General features: G+C 43.1%; 1 protein-coding gene across 1 annotated transcript in view; it reads left to right on the forward strand.

The window, feature by feature from the left end:
• PSMD5 (proteasome 26S subunit, non-ATPase 5) overlaps window positions 1-23,216 on the forward strand; it is a 94,897-nt gene that overhangs the window by 22,508 nt on the left and 49,173 nt on the right. Inside the window, exons 3-5 of the mRNA XM_086920996.1 lie at window positions 1,774-1,887; window positions 6,396-6,524; window positions 20,995-21,104. Of these exons, the coding sequence (XP_086777122.1) occupies window positions 1,774-1,887; window positions 6,396-6,524; window positions 20,995-21,104 (353 nt within the window). The remainder of the gene's footprint in view (window positions 1-1,773; window positions 1,888-6,395; window positions 6,525-20,994; window positions 21,105-23,216) is intronic.

Below are 23,216 nucleotides of genomic sequence, written 5' to 3' on the forward strand. Positions count from 1 at the left end.
AGAAGAGCTAAAAAAAAATACACCCAAATAACAAAAATCTTTTACACTGCACCAAGACTGTGCCTACCAATATCGGTTCTGCCTAGCCCAGAAGGCCATAATCCTAGATTTGTCATAGGTAGTAACCAGGTCGAGACTATCAATAAATTGGAGGAAACGGTCCACCATTACCTGCAGAGCTGTAGGGGTCTGAGCCAAAAGGACCGCTTTGTCAGCATACAGCAGTGCTGGCACATGAGTGTCAGCAATTCTGGTAGCATCCACCAAGGAAAATGTCAGATACGAGCAGAGACCGTTAATATACAAGATAAAAAGTAAGGTGGCCAAAATACAGCCTTGGCCCACTCGTGCTTAAGACTAAATTCAGGGGTCATTTCACCATTTAGACTCGCCCGTAGTTTCACTGCCAGATCAGTATGCAAATTGTACATGAAGTTTAGCAAAGAAACCTCCACACCCATATTCAACAGCTTCACCCTCACTTTGGATCTATTAACTGAGTTGAATGCTGTTGAGAGGCGTATAAAGGCCAGGTAGAGAGGGCAGCACTTAACAAACTATTAAATTCTGATTCAATCACCGCTCCACCGTACCTAGCCCTGGACAAAACCCAAATTGGAATGTAGAGAGGATGTCATGCTCTTGATTCCATGCAGCCAGGCAGCTGTAAGTCACTCTGCCAATAGTTTTAATTGTGCTGTCTATTAAAGAAATTGGTCTATAACACTTTGGGGGACATGCAATCACCTTTTCTGAAAACAGAAACCATGGTTGAGAGTTACCAGGAACGTGGTTGTGTATATTTAGAGAGCTGTTGAAAGCATTGGTGATGAAGGGGCCCCAGAGAGCAGCATTACATCTTATGAGGTCAATTGAGTTGCCCGACCCCTGTACTCTGATGTATAGCCACTTCCATTTCAAACCGTGATACTGTTACAGGTGAGGAGTTATTTAACCTAACATTTAGAAATTTAACCACCTCAATATTTTCCTGTAGATGATAAATAGACGAGAAATGTGCCACCCAGTCGGAACTTAAAATGCTGTATTGCAGCAGAGAGCTATCAAGGGCACTTCTTGATCTAATTCTGTTGACTGTGTCCCAAAAAAGTTTACTTTTATTGCCCACTGCAGCGAACTCCAGTGTTTCCCAGTCCAGCTTGTGCAGGGCTTCTGTCTCTGTTAGGAGGTTGACTCCTTTCTGCGTCTTTCATCCCAAAAATATTGACTTTTTTATTCTTCAGCATGTCCCAATCCTTGTTTGCTTTGGAAAATGTCCCCTCTTGAAAAATCTTGTTTTCATTGTGGAGGTTCTGAATATTTACACTATGCAGTCAAAGCCTCTTCTTCTGCACTATTAGTAATTATTGTGCAAAATGCATATTTTATTGTAGCAGGTGCCAACTTATATTACCATATTTTCATAATGTTAAGGGACTTGCCCTCCAATTTTAAAGTTATGTTGATGACCCGAAGGGGCGTTATTGGCCCCTGGGTTTGTCTGTACTTGTCACCCATGGCTGGGTGAAAACTATTGTGCAGGAAACCCCAGAGAAGTCTAGTCCATGTTGGAACCAGAAAATACTGTATTATTTTTGTACAGCTTTGATAACAGCGCACAACTGGAGAGCAGGTAGGGCTGCATTCCCTCTCCGCAATAGCAAGGCTGCTTTCAGCTCTATTGAAACCATGATTGTTTAAATGTCAGACTCAACCATGATTGTTTAAATGTCAGACTCAATTACTGATTAACTGTTACAATTCTGTTTTTAGGTTGGACGTATTGTCGAGAGTTCTGAAGCCATTGTAGAGATATTTAGCAATGTTGAATTACTAAGACAAATTATTCATTGTATTGGTGGTGAGAAGATATCAGTAGCGAAAGAGGTAAGTAGGAATTACTTGCACCTTCAATTTTCATTACAAGTTAGTAGAGCAACACTTTCTTTGCAAGAATAGCTTGATGGCTTTATCAAAAATACTAGTAGTATTTTAACGATTTACGATACACTAGAAAAAAAACTAGTTATAGCTGGTGTGACAGATGTTATCTCAAAGTAACGTCTAGGAATATGTACGCAGTTACATGCAAATTTACGTACCATTGTGTTTGAATTTGTTTGTATGTTGCAGGCCACTATTACATTCACTGGAGAGCTGTTCAGAACTAAACACAGAGACGCGTCAGACTACATACTGTTACTTCCACTGGGAGGGGCTCTGGAGAAGGGATGGATGGGGGTTGGAGCTTAAATACTTAACATGGAATGTGAGAGGCCTGTCGAACCCCTGCAAGGGACGACAGGTATTGGCCTATTTGGCAAGGCACAAAATACACATTGCTCTACTGCAAGAGACCCATTATGCCCCGAACTCGGGCAATCGGTTTTCCGCTACCTGGGGTAGCAACAGATTCTTTGCTAGTTATAGCACCTACTCCAGTGGAATTTGTGTGCTAATTTACAAAGAGTTCCCTTTTGCGACTCAGACAGTGATTGTGGACCCTGAGGGACGATATTTGCTGGTGGCGGGGAACTTGGGCACAAAACGAATACTCTTCATTAATGTTGACTCCCCAATGTTGACGCCCATGGCTTCTTTGCTCGTATTGCCACACATATGTCTGCCATAAGGTTGACTCTATCATATTTGGTGGGGATTTCAATCTCACGATGCAGCCAGGTGTGGACACTACAGGCCAGATTACAAAGCTGTGCTCTAAGGCGGAACTTGAGGCTATACTGTATACACATTTGCTGTATAATGCATGGCAACATTTGCATCCTATGGACAAGGGATTCTCGTTTTATTTTGCACCACTTGGCACCTGGTCCGGTATAGATAGATGGTACACAACTCCGGACCTCCTGATCACGTTGCAGGAGGCTGATCATTCACCTCTAACCCTGTCGGGCCATTCATGCACGTCCCTTTAGATCTCGGCGCTTCCCAACAGATGCTTTATTGGACACTGTCTTTAACAGCGAAGTGCAGAATGCGATCGTAGAATATTTCCATACTAACACGGGCTGGATAGCTCCCGAGCCCCCGGCACAGATGGCCTTACTGGCATGTTCTATAAAACTTACAAGACACTATTCATCTTAGCGTTGGACCCGCTGGTGTGACATCTCCAGGAGCATCATCTCCAGCAAGGGATTGGGTTCCACCGGGGCCCTCTCCTGGCTTCCTTATATGCGGACGATAGTCTCTTATTCGTTCGAGAGCCTGCCACAAATCCCTCTCCAATCATACATGAGGTGGTAAGTTTTGTCGTATTTTATGGACTAGTCATTAACTGGACCAAGTCTGAAGTTTTCCCTTTAACAGACGCCGCCTTACCATTCGCATTGGACTTCCCCCTGCGCTCGTGCGACGACCTCCCCAGATATCTTGGTGGGGTTTTACACTGCGCAGCTTTGAAGGTCATCTGTCTTAATTATGGCTCGCCATAGACCGCCTTGCGGGACAGATAGATCGCTGAAGAGCACTCTTATTATCAATGGCTGGGCGAATTGTGATCATTAAGATGGTGGTTTTGCCCTGGTTTTTATATTTGTTCTTAAACATTCGAATTCCACTAACGGTCGCCTTTTTTAATACCCTTCGGGGCAAGCTGACGTGGCTGGTCTGGGCCGAGGGACAGGCATGGGTGGGATGGCAGACACTCACTCAGTCATTTATGCGGGTTGGTTTTGGAGTTCCCGACTTTTATTTATATTATTTGGTGGCACAGACACATTATGCTTATTTTGGTATCACCCTGATGCGCGATTGCAGTTGCTAAAACCTTAATACACTTCGGCCTGCACTTATCCTCTTGCCACTGTTCTCCCGCTCGGGCTCACGAGTGCTCTATCTGAGATTCCTACATTGCAAACCACAAGCTGGGCTTGGGGACGTCTCCGCAAATATTTAAAGTCTGAGTATTTGTACTCTCCGCATCTGCCAGAACCCCTGGCGTCTCCTACCACTGAGGCTCTAGCAGAGAGCGCGTGCTCACTCTTCGGCTCCGAACCATAGGTGACATGTTCAAAGACTGACAAATGCGCTCGATATTGGCCCTGACAGCGGACTGTGATATTTCCACTCTAGACCGTTTCCTGGTGCACAGAACGTGAGCTATGCTGGTCGCAGTGCTGCGCCCACTGGCAATGGAACCGCCAGAGTTTCTACTCCTCACCACAATAATTACATCATCCGACAGCACACATCTAGTTGCCAGACTGTATCATCTTGTGCAGACACTTTGACCGGCGTTGGACGGAAGGGTGCTGGCGGCCTGGGAGGGGGATCTAGCACACCCTTTGACAGACAAGATGTGGGCCTATTGCTGTGAGCAGACTCGTTATGTATCCAATAATTGCAAGCATAAACGTCTACATTTTAAGTATATACATAGTATGTCACCCCCATGCTGCTTGCAAAGATGGGTCGCTCTAAACTGGACAATTGCCAAAGGTGTGCGATGGAGCATGCTGATTTTATTCATTTAGCGTGGCATTGCGCTGCCGTCATGGCTTTTTGGGAGGCAGTTTTTTAACATTTAAAACGAATGGTTGAGACCGAACCGACGCCCTTGCCGCTGCTGGCACTGCTGGGGTATGTTCTCCATTTGAGTGTTGGGATTAGACGCTTTACCGCAATTACTCTGTTTGCCAAGAGAAAGCTCTCCTTGCATGTATTGTAACACCACCGGCAATATCTGTGTCTTTCCTACCTCCTGACCCAAAGATATTTGGCAGCCACTTCGCTCCTACTTGCTGCTCCATCCTGAGCTTACTGACTGATGTGTTTCCCATTGCAAAAATAATTGCTGTATCAGCTAGCCAGTTGTAACAACCCGATTCATCAACATTCACTATTGTATGTACCTGCACTGTTTTGTTTCTCTTTTTCCTTTTTCTATTATTTCTAATGCCATATTTATCATTGTTATTCATCATGCATTTCTGCATGTCAATATTTTGTCAACCTATTCTGCGTTGTGCACATTATGGCTTCTGTTGATCTTTGGAAAATTTCAATAAAATCAAGCAACAAAAACAGTAGTGTCTAGGAGAGAACGCTGAAAGATAACCACACTGATTCTAATGTAGTTGATTTCCCCTGTTCTTATCTCTTGGGATCTATTCTCTGCTTGCACTGTTGGTTCTATTGTGCTTATTCACTTTATTTATATTCTTCCATACACTGTGTGCATATTCCATTTCGTCATGCCTGACCTGTGTGACTGGTATCTTTTGATCAGTTTCTATTTCATCTTTCGTTCTCCCTGTTCCCATAGCCACTATCGCCCAGTATGTTGATTTTCTCCATCCTCTAAGTTTGCAGCATCACTTTGTACGTATATTCCTTGGCTCTACCTCACTGTTTGCTCCCGTTGTTTTCAAGCCCCTTGCAGTATATTCCCTGTTTTCCTTTGGCTCCACATTTCAGAAGCTGTTTTTGTTTCTTGACTTCACGTTTTGATTTAACACTTTGACATGTTGTGAAGCCTTGGTGTATGTCTGTCATGTGGGGTGGCGTGTATAGTGTCCGTTATATTCATTTTTTGTTCATTGAAGATTAACCGCAGTATCTCCAAAGCAATGTAATTATATTTTAATGTCTTCGTTGTTCCTATTGGCACCCCATCCTCCAGTAGAACACACTAGAGAGAACATGTCAAATACATCAAGAACAGCCAGGATTAGCTTAATTCATTGAAGCACTGACCACTAGGAGGCCCTGCACAGAAACTGTCAACAGAAGACATTAGAATGGACTCCAGTAATACATCCAACACAGATATGCCATATAGTTGGCTATCACTGCGCTCAGAAGATTACATCCCACCGTGATATGCCCAACAGTAACTCCCCACCATAACTCCTTGGACTCAATTCTCAATATACATTGAACACTGCCCACATACATCATGTTGTCAGCTATCACTCTACCAAAGCACATTCCTTCCAAAGAGCTCCACACACACACTTTGTGGCAGCAGTGGTCATGTCTGTTCACAGAGACGGTGCATAGGCAGTTGTCAATGCCCTTTGCTCTTAAATGCCAACATCCTACACCTAAGGCACAGCAGAATGTAATACCCACAGCAATATCTGAAGCTGAATCAACCTCTGGTGTGCAGAAGTTACTTCCCAGAGCCATGTCAAAATTCACCGAGCTGCTGAAAGCAATGAGAGATCAGCTGTCGATTGTGTGTTGTGGAAATGCCAGTACAAAACAGTTTTCCGGGCTTTCGCTGCCTGGAATACTAACGAATTTTGAGGCCAATTGCACTTGCCATCCAGGATTAAACCAGTGATATGATATAACTAAGAAAAGCATGTGGAAAAATCTGTTAATGTCTTGGTGTATTTAACTTTAAATGCATTGTTTTTCTTTTTCAGGCAATTAAATCGCTTTCAAGAATAGCTCAGACAAAAGCAGGTCTGGAAGCATTATTTGTCAGCACTTTATTAAATGATTTGAAGACTGTCATGGCAATAAGTGACATTGTTCGATACAGAGTGTTTGAGGTAAGACCGATCAGCTTTCTTCTTTCCATTTCTTTGTTAGATGTTTATTTTAAAGTTTGGTACATAATTCTGCAACATTTTAGTCACTTTCTGTCATGCAAATATGTTATCTGTATGTGTCTCAGTACACTTCAAAAGCTGGAACCACCTTTGGATTCTCTGGGCTCTGTTTCCATACTGTTCTGAGACTTTCTTCGATTGAGTATCATTTGTGAAAATTGGTTTATTTTAATGTGGTACTGAAGAGTGTTTGTTAGTTAAAAAATAAAGTATTTTTAAGTACTGTGTGTATGGATGTGTGTGCCAAAGGCCATGGATGCAGTTCACTTGTCCATTATAGACTGTTGTGTAGATTTGTTTCACTAGGCGTCGGTATTGCTTTCTTGTAGTGCTGCACGTGTGATTGTGTGGCATATTGAAGTTAAATTGTCCTTCTTAATGATTTTAGATATGCTCCTAAGTTGGCAATGCTTTACTTTCTATATGTGGGGTGGGGTGGAGAGGGGGGGAGGGGGAGGGTGTCTGACCAACATGCTCTTTTTTGGATACAAAAAATTGTAAGTATATCTGAACAGTTTGAGTACTAATATGCGTTGTTTGTTATTGCTGCTTGGAGATTGAGGCTTTGTTCAATGTGTGTGGTAAGGTTTGTCTATTGGGCATTTTTGGGTGATCTTGTATTTTTTTGGTGGGTATTTTGTTACTGGTAGGATCTCTATAGCAATCTGGAGAAGGTCTGTTTTCTGGTTATGCATGTGAGTTGTTTTCTCACCTGCTCTGTTGAGCAAGTAAAGCAAACAGTACAGTAATGTGAGCTTAACAGTCATAGTCTCATAACTCAGTGCAGAAATTTAGTTTGGATAAAAAATTGAAAAGTTTGAAACTGGAAAGATATTTGGTTTGAATACACGAGCACTGAATCCTGACAATGTGGCGTATGTGGGCTTTATTAGAGTTAAGTTTGGAGATTCTTGGAGATTCTGACTAATGTGTTGTGATGGCTGTTTGCGGGTGGCATATCAAGGCGGGAAGTGCGGTGTATTAGCATGGTGATAGCCGGCTGCTTGGGATATTTGTGGTATCTTTAGAGTATGAGTTACTTTCTGTCTAAAGTGTCTGGTGAATGTTTGCTAGTGAAGAGTACTAGTGAAAAGTGCTGTTGAATGAGCCCAGAATGACATTCCAACATTGTATATGACCTGGATATAAAGATAAGTTTGCAGTTTGTTAGATTCAGCTAGAGGTTAGCAGAGGCTTTAGCATTGGTATCTGATTACAGTGCTAAAGATGTACAGGACCTCACGTCGTGAGTGGCATGTTGTCATTTTGCTTTAAAAGTGCAGTTGTTGGTTGTAACAAAATGTGTAAGAGTCCATGGTAATGTGCCTCGAAGGAAGGGGATGGGCAGCATAGGTTCCATAACTGTTTTTCCTCCTGTTGCTCCTCCCATCTTGTCAAGACAGAGCTACATAAAGAATTAAACTTGAAAAAGGCTATAGGAACTACATATGTGCACCCCGGCCAGGGCCACACAACAACTGCCCCTGGGCAAGGCAAAATGCTTAATTGAGAACAGTGTCGCCCCAGCCTTTGTGTGAGGGAGAAGAGGGGTGGGATATAAAAGCACTTGTAGGAAGTTTTTTTTTAAAATTTGCTGCTGATGTTCATGAACACTGACTGAGGGGAAAAAAATGACACCCACACAATCAACACTCACACCCCATCAGATGCAACAACACACTTGCCATCAAATGCCCCACAGACCCACCATCCAATGATTATGCACAACAAATTGGATACATGTACCCTCCAGTGCCCTCAAACACAGATCATCTCATGCCCACACATTCGCCCAGCTCCCTGTCCAGCAGGCATATGCACTATGCACTAGCAGTGCTACACAGCTGGGCAGTGCAGCACTCCTGATATCACTGCATCTCAGCACACTGGTGCAGAACTTGGATCTGGGCAGCGTAGCACAGCAGGAAACACCAGCTGCCAGTGCACAGATGTGGTTGCTGGACCCAGGCAGCGGCTGCTTACCAAGACAGCACAGCAGGACTGTTGTTGGGGCACAGCCAGGCAGCAAAGTAGTTTAGCTACTGCGCCAAGCAGCACTACATGACATCCGTAAACTAAAACAGATGTGTAACACAGCATCCTCCAAAGTGACGGGATTAGCCAGCCCTGCAGGCTCTATGATGAGCCGGGATTTCCGCTGGTCATGTATAAATACGTGTTGCCAGTTGCCCAGTTTCGTCGACTCCTGACAGGTGAAAATGGACATAGTTTGTGCACCACGCATGCTTGTTTTTTTAGGTCGAGCGTTCGAGACCTCTTATATATAATTTAGTATATACTTATATGTGTATGTACTTTGTGGGCTCTGAGAATTAGCCGTAGGACTTGCCTGCTTCCGCTTAGGGACTTTTTGTCTGTTCAACTGCCTCTATTTAACTGCCTTGATAGAGAACGACCAGCAGAGGTCAGAAAAAATACCAGAATTGCTTTCTGCTTGTTCAACTGCCTCTATTTAACAGTCTTGATAGAAAACGGCCAGTAGAGGTCAGAAAAATACCAGAATTGCTTTCTGCTGAGGGACTTTTATTTAATTTTTGTGGCAACTACCTCTATTTAACCTTCTTGATAGAAAACGACCGGCAGAGGTAGGTAAAATACCAGAATCACTGTAGCATTCTCTAGATTCCAGTCCATAGAAATTATCTCTTGACACAAGCACCCGTAGACAATATTTTTTTCAAATCTTGTATTTTCAGTGATATGACCACCGAAGGCCTTGTTTTTATATTAAAAACAGAGGTTTGGACTATACCATTTCCAGCTGAAAGGCAATATTTCTCTCCATGTGTTCTTATACCTGGCGTGTCACTCCCTCTTTGTTAAAGAATAGTAGATGTTTCAGCACCCAGGCTAATGTGCTGCATAGCTAAATACAAATAAGGTTCCAAAGGCGAGACCGATTGGATTGCAAATGCTTGTTTTTCCTTGGCTCCAAAAGAAGGCCTCATTCTGACGTGTCCTAATCTTGTGGCATGCCCTGTTGATTCTCTCGTGAGCTGTATGCCGGCTATTTTCTCTTTGCTCCTTTTCCCTTCCTCCAATTTCTCATGGTAGGATTTAAATTGCATCTTCCTGATGGTTGGCGCCTCTTTAGTGAACTTGGAGTCCTGAGAGAGGCAACCCATGCCCTTATGCTCTCTTTGCAAATGTAAATAGGGCAAGTTGAAAGTGGCATCCCTAAAAATAAAATGACAACGCAGCTCACAAGGTGACCAAAAAGGTGAAAAGTGGCTCACATCTGCTTTTGTCAGCGCAACTTTACAGCCCAAGGATACATGGGCATGTAATAGCTATGTGGGCGCCCGGTTTGCAGTTTTGAACATGGTACTGCCACTGCTATTGGCTGGCACATGCCATCATCGTCCTTCAAAAAAGGTGCGTGAGAAATGCCTGGAACAGCTGAAACTTGTCATGGGCCACTGTTTCTAACAGTGAACAAGCCTTTGGGGGAAGTTCTCAGCTGCTGAAGCTTTAGGAAACTTATTCGTACAAAACAATGACACTTTCCAAAAGCCAAATCATAAAGTATGTTAAGGATGACAGAAGTGTAACAGTTGCTGCACCACAAAACCAAAAATGATAGCTATGGTCTGCCTTCATATTGGCTTCCACCCCAGCCATTCTGGGTTACCTTGTAGTACACTCATGTGTTTTCAGATGTTTAGCAAAATATTACATAATGAAAAATCTCACAAATTCCAGCAATAGTAAAAAAAGTACTTATCCAAATTCCTGAGGTGGGGGAAAAAGTAACACATTGCACTAAATACTATCGTTCACATATGCAAAGCTTGTTGAAACAACATTTATACTTAATAACCATAACAAAGTAATGAGTGATATCCTAAAACTTAAAATTCGACAATATCAGGTCAAGTTTAATTTATTAAAGTTTGATCTAGATGCTAAAATGAGATCAACAAACTACATCCACAACACTAAGACTAATCTTCATTCTTAAAGCATGTAAAATCTTAATTTCTACATTAATCTGCACTAGGATGACATACAAAATTAACTGTATGACTAGCAGCTCTCACATAATTTCTAGCAAACCTCAATCATAAATATTGTCCACAAAAGTAATTAAATGCTGAATAAACAATACCTGCCATTTACCCTGGCTTGCAGTGAGGACAGATGTAGTCCCAGCAACTTTATCTTTTCAATTTCATCATCTTATTCTGAAGATGGAGTCCTTTGGTTCTCCTATTCAGGATGAATGTACATAGCAAATAGTGCTGCATTTTTTCCAACTTCTAACCTATTTCCTCATTAAAACATTGTTGTGTCATTGCATTTTTTTTTCTTTCTTTCAAACTGTCATTGCATTTTAATCAATAATTGAAAATGGTTGTGCGATAGTCTGACACATTTTGGTCGAGTGTAATCCCTAAAATTTGCACAGCTAAAATTCCTCAATGGTGTTTTAGTCTTAAAATGATCCTTTTAATAACTTTTATTTCCATACTTTGTGTTCTCTGCTTCATTCTAAATCTTATAACCCCTTAAATATAATACTGTGCCTGTGCTACCTAATTCCAGTTTAGGCACTAAAATAATTGTTCTTTAGAACACCTAGAAATGTTTTCAAAATCTATCCTTCAGTTCAATTTAAGAAACGCGATTTAGAGAGGGAACGTATTTAATACTGTACAAAAGAGTAGGAAGAATCTTTATGCTATAAACCTGAATGTAGTATTGTATGTGTTTCCTACACGTTAGCTTAATAGAGGTTATCGTGACCGTAACAAAGACATTTTGGTTGTAATTGGAAGATGGAAAGATAGTTTCTAATTCTGGGTTAGTATCATTCCAGGAAGCTCCAGTGCTTAACTGTTTCTATATCTTCATCTTTGATGTACCATCGGGAGGTGACATTCTTCCTTTGATGCAAGTTATTAAAAAATCTTGGTCTTAGTTTTCGCTATATTCATTTATAGAAAATGAATTTGCGCTTAAAATTAAAAGGCATTTCATTTTTGCTGGCATACATTCAAACAGTTTGTTTGCTGTTGCTTAAGACTGTGAGAAATTTGTGAATCGAGACAAAGATTCCAGTAGGTTCAGAACAAACGGTGAAAACAAAATTTCGGCCATTAGGCATTCCTGCATTAATCAGTTAACTTTTATTTTCTCTTACTATTTAAATCTTAATTGCGTTAGTTTCAAATTATCTTTGTGGCTGTATTATTTCAAGACCTTCAGAAAAAATCTCCACCTGTCCCCAATTAAGGCTCCTCTATGAGACTTGAATTTGCTGTTGACTTTTTTGATGGGTTGCTCTTTTGAACCCTTGCGTGCCTACCCCCTGAAATTTCCAACTTGGAAAACCACTTTCCTTGCGACGGGAAGTGGGAAAGCTTCAATCTCTTTTGGGAGAGCAGTAGTAGGAAGCTGGCTCTCTATATAACCCACCAAAATGAGGTACACTGTGCAGAAAGTCCAGGCGACCGTTATTGGTTTACGGAGGCAGAAGTTACAAACCCAAATGCTCTCTGTGGTAGTGTGGCAGTTTAAGCGTATCAAAGGATAGTGTGCTAAGCATTCGTTTTACTCGCAAAGGCAAATAATGGGAGACAGTCAAGAATAAATTCAAGACCAATTTAGAAAAATAACACTTATTTTTATATAAAATTTCAACACTAAAAATTTAAAGATCAAATAAGTAATTTTTGAGATATTGATTTTTACAATTAAGTAAAATGTTCACTTAAACGTGTCTTTACATGGTAATCATATCCTATCCTATGGGGAAAACCAGGCTAATACTGCATACATGGGAACAAGTCTGGGAGCTCCCAACGGAGGTATTCGGGGGTGGGTTGGGGGAGGGTGGTTTGTGAGGGTCCCGGGAGCAAGGAAACAAAATCTGTTCAGTAGCTACACCTCTTCTATGACCACTTACTCTGGGGAGAGGGTATAACTCTGTCCCAGTTTTTCTAATTTCACCAAATCCAAGATAGTGGATTCTACTTTTCGTGTTTACTTCGGTATCCCTCCTTGGGTGGGGTCTAACTGGCCTGATATGAACATGCCTCCATAATAGCAAATTTTCCCGCCTGTCCTGTTGCCAAATGGGCCCTGGGCAAGGGGTGGCATTTCCTCTGTCTGGCGGAAGCCTGGGTCACATATCAAAGACGGCAGAGGCCTTTGAAGCCTCCTACCTTGATATGCTGATTACTTGCTATCCTGTTTGGAGGTGGTGACAACACCTCTGGCCAGAGCAGGCATTGTGTCTGACCTTATAGAGCACAGGCTCTCACCTCCAGGGAGTCAGAAACGTGTCTGTTGTGGCAGGCTGGTAAATACCAGTCAGCCATCACACAAGAGGAGGTAAGGTTTTCAGGGGGCACCTCTAAGGTTCCCTCTGGGTGCGTCTTGATAAATCTAGTACTGGCGTAAGAATGGATGTTTTAAGACAAGATGTTTGATAACAAACACCATAGGTTTCAGTGAAGCAATCCCGTAGCTGGGGAACTCTTAATGACCATTGACCAGTACATATACTTAAGATTGCTTCCCTGTTCACTTTTACTATCTAGTAATTTAACTAGACAGCACATGGGCATATCTGCTTTGCAGATATTACCACACATGTGATATAATGCACCCTGCCTTAGGGCTGGAATGCCTGCTGTAGGGGTGACTTGCCGATATTTAATGCAGTGTCTGGTAACATGGCACACAGTCTGTGTCCTGTTTTCACTTTTGTCTGCACCACTTCACTCAGCCTGCAGTTGCAGTCTGCATGAGTTTAGTGGTAGGTCCCTTAGGGTGGTACAATACATGCTGCAACCCTTAGGGGCCCTCTTTAGTACCCATGCCCTAGGTTCAAGGGGTACCATTTACTATGGATTTAAATGGATTTTAAAGGTCTTGCCATTTGTGGAACAGTTGCACAGTTACTTTGTTTTTGGGAAAGAACACTAGCATTGGGGACCAGGTTAGCAAGAACCCAGTGAGGTTCAGTCAAAGTTGCATCAAATACCAGGCAAAAATCGGGGGTGACCATGTCAAAAGGGGCACTTTCCTACAGCAGTCCTTAAAAGCTTTTTGTTCTGAGTAAGAGTAAGAGTTCTCCTTTGGAGATGCTTTGGGTATGGTTCATTGATGGAATTCATGAAAGTAAATAACCTTCAGAAAAAAATACTTTTAGTAAAGTTCATTTTGATGGATATGGTGGCTATCATCACCACCCCCTTTTCTGAATCGTTTTTGGCCACTATAGGTGTGGCAGGGTATACTCAGACATGAGTCCCTTTCTCACTGCTCCATCAGGATTCAAGCAAGCCGGGCCGAAGACGGCTGAAATGCCAGAAACCGGTCCCCGGTAGCTTGTCTCCTTTCTGGTGAAGAATTGGCTTGGTAGTTTAGTCTGCCCTGTTCCCATGATGCACTGGGCCAGGGACAGACTGATTTGCATATAGCCAGGTTCTGAGCTGGGATGGGGCAGTGAGATAAATAACGGTGATGGATCAAGCCCTGATCTTTGGACTGGGTAAGAGTGGTCTGCTTAATTCAGACACTCTGTTCATCACCACCCCCTTTTCTGAATCGTTATCATCCAAACAGCCTCACCGCATTGCCTCCAAAAATGTTTTTCTCTTTTTTCTTTTCAAATTTGACCGCATTCAGAGTTGTTAGCCTCTTTGTAGTGCAGAAGACTTTAGGATAAAACTGGTTACTTTGGCACCAAATAGGTTTCTCTGATGTCATTGGTGGTGTGGCACAATACCACCAATGCCATTGTGCAACACCATCTAATGCCAATGACCTGGTTTTGCTGGAATAATTCCAGATCCAGTCTGGTGCCAGTGAACAGAGTTGATATAAAGAATCAACAAGACTCATGTCCATCAGAAAGAACTTTATTGAAGGTACTTACCTGTTCCGTTGTTTGGGGGGGGGGACTAATGTTATTCAAATGAGTGTAGTATTATTATGTTTAGAGTAATAAGAAGAGAGTTCAGCATTTTTGTATCTTTTCCATCTTTGTATTATATCAACTGGACTTCCATTTGTGAATAAGGAGGAACTTGTAATTATGATTTACATAAACCTTGCATGTGTATTTTACCATAAGGCTGGTGGGATAGTGTTCTTTAAAATGCAGTGTGTTGTATTCTGTTGAGGATTGCCCATGTGACTTGTTTGAGTTTATAAGAATGAGAATCTGCATGTCACTTGATTCGTAGGTGAGGCTTGAAAGCCCATCTATCATTGACTTTGACTTGACTTTGAGGAACAGAAGACTAGCTTAACTGTTGTTATTATACTGTACTATTGCTATGATCTAAAGTGTAAGTCTTTTTACAGTGTCCAGTTGTCATACTGCTTAGTCCTTTCTCGGTTTCTTATTTAGTGAATTGGTCTGTCACTCAAGTGGTAACTCCCATTCCAGCCCCTGCCTTCTGGTGCCATGAAATGAGCTCCTTTGTTCTTCAACTCTTCCTCCACAGGCTTTGCATTTGAGCACTTCTCAATGGTCCACGTGTGCCCTCTAACTTAACCTCGGTTCAGTGTAACAATTGGGACCTCTGGCCTCTCAAAGTCATAAACATGTTGCTAGACCTGTAGGTCTAGTGACTTGCATAATCTACTCGACCTAACTGTGATGTATGTGACCAGTAGGAATGTTTCTTAGTTCATGTTCAGAGCTCACTTTTATAAAATGTATTACTAATACATGATTTGGTAGCACACTGTCATTTACAACCAGCATGTTTCTATTGAAATAGCAAAGCAATTATTTCCCACTAACATGCGCTTTTACTGATAAAACTATATATTCTATAAGCAATAATATGTGGAAATTGGGTTTCAGAAAAAATGTTTATCATTTCCATATCACCAAGTAAAGTGTTCTGATTTGTTTCCATCCGAATAAAGCCTTTGAAATGTTTGTACAGTTCATTCAGAAGCTATTTAAATGCTGTGTGTTAGGAAAAAAAACAGACATCTTACGGAATTTCTCTTCACACTTGGTACAGCACGATTGATTGTCAGACAGTTCACTTAAAAATCCTCTACATTTTCTGCTTGCTTTATCCTGGAGGTTGTTCAATTACCTTTCTCTGACTGCATATTGTAAGACGTAAGCGGACGTTTGACATTCGTCTCTGGACACAGAGCAAGTATTACAAGATAAAAACAAGATTTAAAGACCTCTTTATTGCTCATTCACTTTCTGAGAGAACATAACACTTGTTCTTTATCAGCTCGCTAGAACGGGCCAGTAGGTCCTAAAACTACTGCACCCTGATAAATTCTGACTCACCATAGCGAGTAGGTTTCTCCAAGCTTGGACCTGCTGAGTAGTGAGAATGAGTTTGGTGGGATAGTGATAGAGAGCACTAGAAGAAGCTTGCTTAACCCAGGCCATTTTCTTGTGCCTCTTTCCAGCCAAGAGACCGTCTGAGTCGAACAAAAAATGTATTAGATCAAATACTCAGTGTTAGACCTGTCTGGCTTTTTGGCGAAGTCCTTCCTAATTTTTATTTATTTTGTCCCCTTTTTGCCCCTCATACCCTTGTTAATTTTTGTGTCTACTGACTTTTTGTAGGTGTTGGTCAGGGGGATAGGTGTTTTCTTCCCCCCTCATAATCTTTTACCTCAGGCCCAGAGGCCTGTTCTGACAGGAAAGTTGGCACCACCTAAAATGGTGGCCACCAACTGCCCCAACTGTCACCAACAGAACCTGGCCATAGCCTTACATAGGGCATTCCAGAACCTTCTGGTCCATTCTGGACCACTGAAGGGCAGCCTATATAAGGCGGAATGCTGGACAGCCATTTTGTCTGTCAGTGAGGAGCAGCTAGAGTGAAGGCTGAGGTCTAGTGGGGGTAGGATTCTGAAGGGTGGTTCCCTCTACAAGAGTAGCCCTCTGTCAAGGTTCGCCCCCTCCTTGGTCCTGTTGTCCTAGCCAAGTTAGCTCATCCTGCTGATCCTGGGCAGGTGGATCAAGGGGTTAATCTTAACAGTACTGGGAGCTGAGCTGAGAGTTCCCCTGTGCCCCTAGTCTGCCCAGTAAGGAGGGATAGGGGATTAGTGCTGAGGAAGAGCTCTGTGGATTCAGTCTGAAGGAGCCTCCCCGTTTTTAACCCCCCTCCTCACGTTAGTGTGGAAAGGAAGAACTTCCATTGGACAATCACCAGATTTCCTTACCCCCAAACTGGTCCTGTGAGGTGTGGCAGGCATCCCCATCCGTTTGGTAGAAGGTGAGAGCTGAGGAACGGGGTCAGTGACTTCATCTGAGAGCAGGACCCCTGGGGCACGGTTCGCGCTCCGTGGCAGCGCCCCCGCAGGTCCCACTGAGCCTTAGAAGCCTTGCGAGGCTTTCCTTCGTGAGCGGGACCCCGGGGGCACCTACCGCGCTGTGGATGCGTTGCCGGTAGCGACCAAGCTGAGGGAAGTGAGAGCGCCATCGCGCATGCCCCCTCGGCGATAGCTATCCCCGGAAGGAGGGGCAAGGAAGTGAGCAGGCCCAGGCGTGTAGCGTCTCTCCCTGGAGCGGGACCGGCGAGACGCGTCTTCGACGAGAGCGCTTCCGCGCATGACCGCCAGAGCAGCGTCTGAGGAGATCGGCGCTGAGGAGATCGGCGCTGAGGAGAAGCGCCGGAGGGGTTTTCAGCTGGCCGAGTGATCGGCCTGATCCCTCCTGTTCGAGCGCCGCGCTGAGGAGCCGGCTCGGGCAGGGAGGGAGAGTTGCAAGGCCGGAAGAGGTCTGGGGGCTTTGAGGCTTCTGCCTTTGTGGTTTTCCTGAGCGGGAGCAGCGCGGAGGAGCAGGCTTGTGCTGGGAAGTCTCGTGGGGCGTGAGAGCCTCGTCAGCCTTCCTTCCCCCAGCCCTTGCGCTTGATCAGCCTTACCCTTGAGACAACATCGACAGAGACAAGTAAGGAGGTGGTTACCTGGGAGCAACTGTGTGAATTGAGACTCTGACTCTGAGAGTACAGCGTCTATGGGGGATCACTGACCGGGTACTGTTGTAAGCTGGCATCCATAGGTCTTCACTCCTTCCTTTTACCAGATAAGAAAGTGAACTGAAATACTATTTATTTAAAGGGAAAAGTTACCCTGATCTAATAAAAGGGGTTATTCTTGCCAAACTGGAGAGTAATACTGATCTGAGGAATTATACAAAGTGAGCTGAGTATAGTAAATGCCTAACTGAGCTATCAGAAGTGTAAGAGAGATCTGCCAGTGGTGTCTAAAGTGAATTGTCTTCACTACAAAAGCTGATTGTTAATGTGGTCCAGAATTGAAACGTATTTGTGCTTATACTGTGTAGTAGATTCTTTCTCCCAAGATTCTAGCGGAGTATATCTAGCCTAATTAATTCTAAGGTACAGTTATTCTAATGAAAAAGCGTGAACAGAATCCGGAAGTACAGTGACAGCTAGTAATGTAGAAAAAGTGATTATCTGCTAATGATTTAAGACGTGTAATTGCTAAACCCTGAAAGTGATCTAAACTGATTTGAATTATTTATATGTGAGTTACTGGTACTGGACAACCCAGAGCACAATATTTTTATATAAAGCAGCACGTATTTTCATATAATTTTGGTGTAGTGTTTTTCTTTTTGAGTGCTATTGCGTGAAGTTACTTTTGGGTGGTCTGCAACCTTTACACTGTGCCTCTAGATGTTAGTCTTGCCCTAGGCCAGGCTACCTAATTCCAACACTCAGGAAATTGAATGTATGTTAATATGGGGCGATAGCATGTGGCACATGTCCTCCAATTTCCCCCTCCAAAACAGTATATCATTGTGTACCTACTAGCACCCACACATTCTTCATATTCATATTTATCTATTTCCTCGGGACTCAGGACACAGTTGACTTAACCTGCCGCAGCGCTAAGGGGGCGGAGGGGTCGAGCGGCGCTCGCATGCTCGTGATGGAGCCGCTCCGTCACGAGCCACGGTTGAGCTGTGCTCGTGACGGAGCGGTTCCGTCACGAACACGCCCGCTCAATGGAACGCTCAGCGCAGGTGCGAAATTCGCGCCGAGCGGGCCATGACGGAACCGCTCCGTCATGAGCACAGCTCAATCGAGGCTCATGACGGAGCGGCTCCGTCATGAGCATAGAACGGGTTAAACAACCTATGTACACTAAGCCCCATAATAAACACCTGTACAGCTACAGATCACTTCTACATCGAGAAACACAAGTGAAGAGAATGTATTGTTCTCTTCTACACGCAAGAGATGTAGTTACAAATGAATTTAGATAAGCAATGGAGATACACATCCCAATGTGCATATTCCAAGCAATGGGTTATGGAAAGACATGGATGCCAGAATACCAGAAGCAGGGACTTCTCACACCATTGACCCACCCAAACACAACACAAGACTGATCTCTTGTCATACCCTTAGGTCCCCATTGCTCAATATTTGCTGCTGCACAGGAGAAAGGTGGCACAAAGCTAGTTAATATTTGGCTGGGGAGGTTGTGAGTAGCAAGATGGGAGATACTTGTGTTTTGTAGGAGGGGAGGGGTAAAGCTAGCGGTGATGTACAAAAGCAGAATATCAACACACTTATTTTACTTGGTAGTTGGGGGATGCGCTGAAGGAAGTACATTTGGTGGCAGATGGGCATGTGTACTTTTTCATAGATGCATGTGTGAATGAGGTGATGAGAGTATTATGCAGTTTGTCAAAGAAGATGAGAGAGACTGTAGTGACATAAGTAAAGAAGGGGAGTGGTACTTGAGATAGTGGAGCTGGTTGGTTTGCGTTTGAAAACCCGTTCCTATCATCTTACTTTGCTTGTCCATGAGAACAGCCTTGTGGAAGGTGGGATTATCAGCAACGGGGATGATATTTCCCAGTTTGGGATTCCAAATGCTTTAGACAAATAGAAATTTACTACCTTTGTCCTACTTGTCACTTGTAACTTGTCACTAGCCTCATTGCATAATATATTATGATGCTGCGCCCAGGGGGAGGATAACGGGATAGTTTTAATGTTGTGTATAAATGTCTCAAGCCCCTTTATTCCACATAATTGAACCCAAATTGACACTGCCCACAGCATCGCGGATACCAAAGAAAATGAGTTACCGTATTTTCCGGCGTATAAGACGACTTTTTAACCCCTTAAAATGTTCTGGAAAGTCGGGGGTCGTCTTATACGCCGGGTACCAAAATTGACGGTATGTTTTACATAGCGCGGACTTCACCCGAAGGTGTCAGACCGCTTCTCAATTGAAAATGGTGCCGCTTTTCTGAATCGTTTTTGGCCACTATAGGTGTGGCAGGGTATACTCAGACATGAGTCCCTTTCTCACTGCACCATCAGGATTCAAGCAAGCCGGGCCGAGACGGCTGAAATGCCAGAAACCGGTCCCCGGTAGCTTGTCTCCTTTCTGGTGAAGAATTGGCTTGGTAGTTTAGTCTGCCCTGTTCCCATGATGCACTGGGCCAGGGATAGACTGATTTGCATATAGCCAGGTTCTGAGCTGGGATGGTGCAGTGAGATAAATAACGATGATGGATCAAGCCCTGATCTTTGGACGGGGTAAGAGTGGTCTGCTTAATTCAGACACTCTGTTCATCACCACCCCCTTTTCTGAATCGCTTAGGGAACTCCAGCACAAGAACGAAGAACGTAGGCGATGGTGGCACTGTGCAACAACACGATATCAGCCCGTCGCCAGGCACTGTGGAAGTACGTATCAAAAGTAAACCCACTGTAAGCGGTCTTGAAAATAAATTACAGTTACGGTACCGCAGGCTGCTAATGAGCAGAGCAGAAGTACGGTACGGTAATTTCATCAGAACTGATGGCAGTCAACTACGGTAGCACAAGAACGAACGTTACATAGGCGATGGTGGCATTGTGCAACACGATATCAGCCCCTCGCCAGCCAGAGGCAACTCAAACACTGCGCAAGTATCAAAAGCAAACAAATGGCGCCGTGAGCCCTACCTTGACTGCAGCTGCACATCCCCAGGCAGACGAGGCGCTCCTCCACATGTGCTGATCTCTCTCTCCTTCCATAATTCTTACGCTTATCGGAAGGAGAGGAGCGTCAGTACCACATGATCTCCTCAGTCCATGGAGATAGAAAGGGGACTGTAGGATGTTAGGAAGTGGGGGTAGTCTTATACGGCGAGTATAACACGAAACCTACATTTTGTCAAGAAAAGTAGGGGGTCGTCTTATACGCCGGGTCGTCTTATACGCCGGAAAATACGGTAATCATAAAGTAGATTTGACATTACTTTGAGTTATGGTATGGATTATGTATTTATTTTGAGATGGGATTGGTTATACCATAGTCCAACTTTACTAAAAACATTTCTCCATGGGTACAAATTTATTTGTACGATTCTGTATTTTGTTGACTTTACTATTTAATTTATTTTCTTCTTCAGTTAATCGTGGAGATCTCTTCAGTGTCTGAAGAGTCCTTGGGATACTGCATAAAAAGTGGATTGATATCACAACTTCTTGAAGAACTGACTGGTGATGATGTCTTAGTTGGGTAAGTTGATTTGCAGTGAGAATAACAGAAGAAAATATCCAGGGATCTTAGGGAATTTTGTAATCCTTTTTTCTCCCAAGTCAGCAGCCATTCGGCAGGGATGAAGACTAACTTAATTTACTGTGACATCTTGTGTTTGCATTAGAGGAACATACGCAACTCATCACTCTGAGGTTTACAACTCCTGAATAGCTGTTGGTGCACTGCTTTGTTCTTTTAGACACCGACATTGGACTGTCCTGATTTTATTTGTTGACTCGGAAAACAACTTTAGCTCACCAAGCATTGGTAACAAATATACTGCATCAACTTGGCCTCGACCTTTACAGTGTCTTCCAGGCGTTGTCCTAAATTATTGCTGTAGCAATATGAGTTGCAAAAACCAGTGGCATCCATACCTGCCTCTTCCATGACCACCAGCCCACATGCTAATGGCCTAGCACAAACGGGAGCATAGGCACTTTGGAAGGAAACAAGAAGCTGACTCACACTTTGCCCTCTGATCCCTGAAGTAAAGATCTCATACTCTTTCACACGATCTACCATGCACAACCGAGACTACCAGCAATAGGTCAAAAGATAATAAATGGACATGGACCCTTTTCATTGCAATAAATAGTAATCTTCCTGCAAGTTTATTTATTCACCCTCTCATTAAATGCTCTGAAAAAAGAACAGTACAAAACTATCCTTGTCAGCATTTTTAAACGGGTAAGTAATTGGTGCACCTCAGAGTTTTCCGTGTTTATAGAATAAGTAACAGAGATCACGGACTGGTATAAATCTGATGTACCAATAGCTCTCAACGGTAGCAGCTGCAAATGGGTGAACGGCAGAGTTCCCTGCTTACTTCGGGGGAGTAGCTATGATAATTGGTGGCTCTTCAAGAAATAGAAAGAGTAGGAAAGCCCACCAACGAAAGAAGCCAGGCAAGCTTGTAATCTTGTTCCAAAGACAATTCCATTTCCTATGGTATGAAGCATTTTTAATAATGCATCCTCGCCCGAGTAGCCCACTAAATGTCCTCCAGCCAAAAGGTGTGAGTTTGAAACCCATCGACATCCAGAGGAGCAAGAGATTCAGACGTAAATTGAGGCGCAAAAGACTGTTCCGAGAACCCCATCTTTTACAAAAGAGGAGCCCCCTGTTCAAATATAGTCCTAACCTTGACTACAGAAGATTCAGGGTGGAGCATCTAAGAACTTATCATGCTGCCCCACCTGGGCTTTCTTAGAAATATTGGATTGGTGGCTTTAAACCACAGTGCATTACGTATAGAAACCATATTATTTAATTTTGAGTTGAGATATATAAACACACACATTTGTTTATTTTGGTGTAGCCATACTCACTATTATGGACCACAGTTTGTTGTTGGAACATTTTAGCACACATCATCTGACGATGCTATATATCATGTGAGTAATTGGCAAATGTACTCTGATCTATGTTCTGAAATTGACTAAATGGAACAACATAAACATGAGTTGGCAAAGCCAATAGGTCTCATTTATGTGAGCTATTGGCTTTGCCAATGTCCTTTAACCATGTTGTACAGTAGCGTGGGTTCTGTTCAGCATGATGGCATTCAGTTGGTGGCGCGGCTCATAGTAGAGTTGCGTAGAATGGTGGGAGTGGAGTTGAGTAGGGTGGAGTTTGTCATTCAATGGAGTAGAGTAGAGTGGCGCACAGTAGAGTAGAGTGAAGTGACATGCTGGAATGAAGTGGCACAGAATGCAGTGCTGTAAAGTAGAATGGCATAGAGTAGTACATTGTGAGTGTGAGTAACTAAAGTGTCAGAGATGGCAGATAGGCTGAAAGCAGCATAAATAATCTGTATGCTTGTGTTAAAAGTAGGAAAGCACCTTGCAAATCCAGGAATAAAACTGAGACTCTTATAAAAAAAATATATTGTCTGTTGCAAAAAGACGAAGAAGAATACATGTACTTGGTCCATGCTCCTGGGAGGAGCTAACTCAAGAAAGTAATGGTAGCTAAGCAATCAAAAGATTGCAAATGAGAGCGACAATAAAAACAGCCAATGTTATATTGTGTGCAGGTTGTAAGTCCACTGAATTTTAAACAATACTTCTTGCAGCACATGCGCAGTGT

The sequence above is a fragment of the Lissotriton vulgaris genome, chromosome 5 (assembly GCF_964263255.1).
Source record: "Lissotriton vulgaris chromosome 5, aLisVul1.2, whole genome shotgun sequence".
In the NCBI taxonomy this organism is placed as follows: domain Eukaryota; kingdom Metazoa; phylum Chordata; class Amphibia; order Caudata; family Salamandridae; genus Lissotriton; species Lissotriton vulgaris.